General features: G+C 34.7%; 1 protein-coding gene across 1 annotated transcript; it reads right to left on the bottom strand.

The window, feature by feature from the left end:
- Positions 1-2,725: 2,725 nt before the first annotated feature.
- LOC133780142 (phosphomevalonate kinase, peroxisomal-like) lies at positions 2,726-5,421 on the bottom strand. The gene is made up of 6 exons (XM_062220014.1): positions 5,404-5,421; positions 5,120-5,191; positions 4,514-4,581; positions 3,528-3,637; positions 3,367-3,419; positions 2,726-3,139 (listed from the first exon to the last, which is right to left on the bottom strand). The coding sequence occupies exons 1-6, from the start codon at positions 5,419-5,421 to the stop codon at positions 2,726-2,728; spliced, it is 735 nt and encodes a 244-aa protein (XP_062075998.1).
- Between the last annotated feature and the right edge of the window lie 1,563 nt (positions 5,422-6,984).

Genomic DNA, 6,984 nt, shown 5'->3' on the forward strand with positions numbered 1-6,984 from the left:
AGACAAGAAAAGAAAAGAAAAAAGAGCAGCTCGATTCATACCTTTTCAGGTTTAAGTGAGCCGCAGCTGTTAATTAGTTTCTTATATTCATCTCAGTGTTCTTCTGCTAATTTACATAATGTATTTAACTGTGTTTCAAGTGCAGAATTAGCCTCTGACAACTTTGTCCATGTTTCCTGTGATTTTTCGGGGTTAGACTTCTGCCATTTTTTAAGAGCACCTACCATTGATGGTGTAGATGATCCTCCAGTTCCTGGTTCTCCAAGTAACTGTAAAAGCACCAATCACTTAAGGGACAAGACTCACAAGAGCTGCATCTATTTTTAGCAAAAAGCTTTCAAAGGTGCACATCAATGCTATAAACCAAAATCACAGGATCCAAAATGCAACCAAAATCCATTTACAGCAATCAATTAGATAAACATGAGTAACGGTTCCAACTAATAAGACTGATTTAGAGAGTTAAAAAAGTAGTACATCATCATGGGCAAACTGAAAATTAATATTAATAGATTAAATACACCTCAAATAGCAACAAGTGGATAGTATAAAACGCATGCTTACAAGATTCATTAATGGTGGCAAGGATAGCTTTGTCCTCTCATTGTAATGACCCACTAATCTAGACTAATTGGACCATTATCGAAACTATACATAAAACTTACATTTTTACGAAAATACCATAATTTATTGAGTAACTTGAAAAATAAGAGTTATTTACAAATAAACAGAATACTAAGAAGGATTTTGGGATCCCATTGTCTTTAAAACAAAACATGGTTTAAAATAAAAGACATTACATCATAATGCGGAAAATACACATAAAAACCATAAAAACATAAAAGGAGACTATATCCTCGAATCGAATAACGCTCGGCCCCTTGACTCCATTCATCATTGATACACATTCTCCAAGCGTCACGAATCTTTCCGCCTCTAAACTTATTTTCCTGCACATAAACAGAAAGGAGTGAGCCTAATGCCCAGTAAGGAAAATCTAACACAAAGTCACATACATAATTTCATAAGAAAACATAAAGACTTAACATAATACATATAACATACACTTATTATAATGGCCATTATTACTTGGGGTCCCATAGGCTAAACAAGCATATGCCCATGGGGTTAATGGGGTCCTACTAGCTAAGTAGGTCATATGCCCATAACCCATTTGGGGTCTTGTTAGTCATATGGGTCATATGCCCAAGCCTACAAACATACACATATACATATCATAACACTTTTAATAACATAAAACATATAAATAACATAATCACATAACATGTTGATTCTAGCCTATTTCCTTACCAAAGTTACCGAGATTATGGACTGAGTTGGGATTGTTGGAACACTCCTAAAACCATAAGAAAGAGTAAGTCTAAAGAAAGGAGATGAAATGAAAGAGATGGAAAGACTAAACCATAGAAAACATACTTACCGACTTATATGCTTAAAAGCTTGGATTCCCTAACCAAAATAAGAATAAGGTTAGGGGACTGAGTAGAAGGTTTTGAGAAAGGAAATAACATAAAAATACAGAAAAGAACTAGAGTTTTGGGTTTACCTCAAAGATTGCAAGATCAATCTAACATCCACCGAAATACTATAGCACTCACTTACTTCCCAAAGTGTTTGATAAGCTTATGATGTTTAAGCTTATAGTTTTTCCCCAAACCAAGTGTTTACACTCTCACACTCACTTAACACTAGCAGCCTCTGAACTTAGAGCAAATGGTGAATAATGGCTGGGTACTAGGTCCTATTTATAGAGTTTGGGAATGAAAATATCTTGATTTTACTTGAATAAAAATAATGGCTTTCTAGGTGAAAATCATTTGAATAATCGTTCAGCAGAGGCTGAAGACTCGTTCAGAAGATGCTGGACTGTTGAAGGAGTTTGAATGGCTGAAAGGAAAAGAATTCAAAAGTATTTGAAAACATGCTGGTGGAGGCGATATATCGCCCCCTATAGGCGATATATCGCCTGGATCTTTGTTCCCGAGGCGACCGTGCATCGATTCGTGTTTTCCGTATCTACGTGCTGCGACATATCGCCCCTTATAGTTGCGATATATCGGCATACGCTGAATATTTAAACACGAATTTACACATTTTTAGCTAAGTTTGAATGGAGTAAACAGCCTTGACTAAGCCCTCAACGTGCTCAAAGCTGCTGACTGACCCTATACATTCAAACTTTTACCCTTATTTAATTTAATCCTCAAAAATACTTAATCCTTAATTACCATTCAAAACATGTGCTTAAAATCCTATTGGTTGATGTCTAAACCTTATAATATAATAATATAATCCTTAATATCAGTCACATTAATCAAACCTTAGGTTATACTTAATATTCTTAAACTATAGGTTAAACTTAGAAAATCTATAAGTACTACTATGAGTGTCCAAATAACTCCCGGTCTGAACCAAAAATCCAAAGTAACAATGATAACACTAAACATACTATAATACTACTAAACAATTAGCTAAGTAAAGTTCTTGGACTCTACACTCATGGTCCCATTTTCCTTTTAAAATTTCGATAACCACTTCTCCCAGGGGAGCACCTTTTATGGCAACCTGCAATATAAGAACTAGAAATTTACATGTGATGTTTGTTATTCTAAAAGGATGAAATTGCATTTTAAATTCTGTATCTTTTCATATAAATGTTTGTTAGAACAAAAAATTTGTAACAATGACATATTCCCTTATGAAATTAACGAGCAGCAACAGGTTTGTTTGTGGAAAGAGGAGACAAGATAAAGACCTGAGCAGAAGAGATTACTTCTGGTGAAAAACGGACATAACGATGGCTACCATAAACTGCAGAGCTAACATCAAATCCACTGCCAACTTTCCCCTGTGCAATGCAATGAGCAGTTTGAGCTATAATATGCACCACATCCAGATCTGCAGTGCCCTTCACGTGAGCAAGATCAACAACTCCCAGGTAATGAAGCAAAGCAGCAACCACCGAAGATGTCATAGCAGCAGATGAACCCAATCCAGTTTTTGCAACTTCTGGCTTGCTATTTTCTCCGCTGGATTCCCCAGAATTGAAAGTAATTGATGCAAAAGGAGGAAGAGCAGCCAATGATTCAGGCAACAAAGGGAGTCCACGTGCTTCAATCTACAACCAACAAGCCTCATTAACATCTTCAATTAGATTCATAAAATAATATAGAGAAAAAGCACCCTAATAAATTTTAGCAGCATGTTGAAATGTGCTCAAAGGTTATATCCGATGATTTTGTAAATTATGGATTTGACAATATCAAGAAAACATGTTCATTAACCATACCAAGCACTGACAGGAAGAAAACCATGTAATATATAGAACACTGAAAAGGTAATTACATGATTCCGATATGAATAAAAGTCATTGCTACCTAAAATGGTGATATCAAGACCTTCATGAAAAATCAAGATGAAATATCAGAATCTTGGTGTTCTCATAACCTTCCAGTTGGTATAAAGGTAAGCTAGGGGGGGGGGGGGGGGGAGAAAGTAAAAATTACCTTGCAGTAGTAGTTTTTGTAACACTTCCTTCCTGTCCTTGTCAGCTGTAGCATATGCAGCTGCCACAAAGTACTGCACTGCTTGCTCCACAAAAGGGTTCCCCGACTCCCTGAATTTTTAATCATGATATAGTGAGTGAGATCTTCATGATTTAATTAACAATTTAATGCTAGTTGAATGATAATTCTATTAGCGGCACTTAGTAACAAAGCAGAGTGGGGGATGATCATTCAAAGTTGACATCTTTGAACCAGAGCCAGTTTTCTCTGTGATCGTATAACCAGTGAGATGGCAATGAGATATATAGCCATGTCTAGATTTTAAAAAAAAAAAAAAAATTGATTTAGCAAATAACTTTTCCCATAATAGACAGGAACTCGACTATGCCCCCGAGCAAGAACTTTTCCCATAGCCTCCCTGTGTTATTGAATAAAAGGAGGAGAAAAATGAGAAATACAGTAAAAAAATATAATTTTTTTCTGCAACAAACTTCTGCTAAGAAAACAGAAAATAACTGTACGACAAGAAAACACATTGAGCTGTCATGTGATTCAAACATTCCTAACATTTCAATTGCAGCATAAGACATGTTTCAGTAAAACATGGGTCACGCCATTATGATATGCCAGAGCACTGTATGCGAAAATAAAAATAAAATGTACAAACTATCCTCAGTGAAACTTTGTGTAAAAAGGTGACAGAACTATTGACAAGCCAGCAACTAATTGGGATAGTGTTCCTAAGATGATATGCTAGGAGCCTAGGACTGATATCACAGCTAAAATATCCTTCTTTTAACACAATCTATCACTACAACAACAACAAAACTTTCTATATTTTCTTCTTTTATAAAAAAATAGTTTCTAAGGTCGAGTGACTGAATCTTTGAAAATCAGCTAAAAACAGCATGTAAGCAAAAATTGTGAAAACCAGTAAAATCCAATTGACAGAAAGAAAGAACAATGAATTCATGACCAAAACTCACCAGTCCAACTTTGAATTGACGTCTAAGGAAAACGTTGATTCAATGGGTGTCATAGCCTCCTCAGTTGTCTGTTTTTTAAGATTTAAAAAAAAATTAATAATAGAAAGAAAGGAAGATGCTGATTTTCTAATCATGACACATTATTGCAAGCTTACTATCATATTCAAGTTACAACTTCAGTATGAGCATAAAGAGTGAAATCATTATACATCAAAATGAAACTATAATGACAAGAAAAGTTTCAGAATGCTCTTTAAACCAAAAGATAAGATGACTGGGGAGTAAAGTAAAAAAATCCAAACAACTTTAAAACAGAATATTGAATAAGCGAGCTCGAGAGAGAGAAAGATTTAGCATGAGCACAGAGTTTCAAATAGCTATACTTCAAAATGAAATTACAATTAAAAAAATAAGTTTTAGCCTCTTTGGTATAGTTCTAAAGACTCAGAGAGAGAGAGAGAAGTAGAAGAAGTAAAATAAACTTTCATATTCACCAGGATTTACGTCCACCTCATATAATAGTTGGATATAATACTATCACTGGCATACATGCAACTTAGAAGGAAATGAATGTAAGGAATAATGATATTTCTGTTAAGACCTTACCTTCTCAGTTAAATCTAGTGCCCCACTTATAATTGTTGTCTCGTCATGTGTAAGCTCACCACCCTTGCCGGCCTATTATGACAAGATAAGGAAATCAGAACTAATGCCAAGATATATCTGTGGTAGATGATAGCAATAATTCGTATTTTCAACTTGTAAAGCTATTCCTTAAGTTAAAGAGCATATTAATTATCCTCAACAGCTTTACTTTACCTCTTAGCTGTGATGGAGACAAGGACTTTTAACTGAGCTCGCCTAAATAAAGCTTCATTATGTCCTAATACCCAATCCAAATTCTGCATTGTGTATATCTCAAGTCAAAAAATAGATATAAATCCCTTATAATCTGATATCATTAAGAATCCATCATTTTGCAACCAGATTCCACAGTTTTGCTTTACATTTATAATTTATTTTTAATCACTGAAAAAATACTTAACTTTAATGACTAAAACACCAGTTTAAAATAGTATAGATTAGAGGGTTGATAAATGCAAATTCCAAGTTCACATTTAAATGTTTAAACATCAATTTTCCATTGGAGATTGTACCTTTCCAATTGGGTATGAAATTGGGTAGCAAATTATCATCAAAATCCGAACAAGCCAAACAAAGTTGGAACCTACTGCAAGTCCATATCTAGTGCATATAGCTTGTGGGATAACCTGATTTAGAAAAATGAATATCAAGTTTCCATCATAATAAGCCAACAAAAATATTGACACTTTACTGTTAAACCAAGCATGAAAGTTAATGGAACAAAAATAAAATACCTCTCCAAAAAATAGAACAAAAGTCACAGAGAGAATTATAGCCACATACTGATTGAACATTTTATCCAAGTAAATTGGAAGGGCCTGCAAATTTGTGAATCATTGTATCAAAACATCAATCTGGATTGTGAATACTCGATAAATATATAATCTATGCATAAAATCACATCAAATTCCAAATGCCAATCGAAAAAATTATTCCAACACAAGCATATATATATATATATTGATAATATTCAAAATGGTTTTTTGATATTAAATTGAAATCTGAAAAAAAAAACAAATTATACCTCACAGAGACAAACGGAGGTCTCCAGTTCTTGCTCAAAGCCAGCGGGAGAGATAAACAGAGGGGGGGGGGGACGAGAGACTCAACGACTACAGCACGGGCGTGGTCGTGGTGTGCTTCAGTTGCGTGAGTACCGGCGTGAGGGAGGCTTCAGCAGGGGTGTGGTTGTGGTGTGGTTCAACGGCGCGAGGGCTAGAAAGCCGAGAGAATGTGAGAGAGCGAATGAGAGAAAGAGCAAGGGAGAGCGAATGAGAGAAAGACTGAATGCACTGAGAGATTAGGGATTAGGGATTAGGGATTTGAGACTGAATGCACTGAGACTGAATGTAATGAGAGAAAGACTGGTAGAGATTACTCCACGCTGGTAGAGATTAGGGATTTGAGAGAGGGAGAGGCACTGGTAGAGATTAGGGATTTGAGAGAGGGAGAGGCACGCTGTTCTCCTTTGTCAATTTGCTGTTCTCTTTTGTCAATTTCAGGCGGAAAAAAGTGTTTCATTTGCCGCCTAAAATATGCTATTCTTTAATGTAATCCCCACTATTCATCAGTTATGTGTTTTTTAATCCCCATTAATAATAGCACTTTTAAAAATATGCTATTCTTTAATGTAATATATACTCAATATTGTTGTAGTGAATTACAAATAAATATGTTGTGGCTTTTCCTTTACTTAAAAAAAATTTATGGTTAAAATTAATAACATATTATAATGTGTAATTTGAGTATGCAAATTAAAGATATTTTTATCATTATTTTATTAAAAACAAATCTCACTAAATTAAAATGATTTGTCACATAAATTT

Source organism: Humulus lupulus, chromosome 5 (assembly GCF_963169125.1).
Source record: "Humulus lupulus chromosome 5, drHumLupu1.1, whole genome shotgun sequence".
NCBI lineage: Eukaryota > Viridiplantae > Streptophyta > Magnoliopsida > Rosales > Cannabaceae > Humulus > Humulus lupulus.

Coding starts and splice junctions, on each gene's coding strand:
- LOC133780142 (XM_062220014.1), bottom strand. Junction 3,420..3,527: donor ACAAAAACTACTACTGCAAG/GTAATTTTTACT, acceptor TTTTTCATGAAG/GTCTTGATATCACCATTTTA. Junction 3,140..3,366: donor TTTATTCATATCGGAATCAT/GTAATTACCTTT, acceptor TGTTGGTTGTAG/ATTGAAGCACGTGGACTCCC.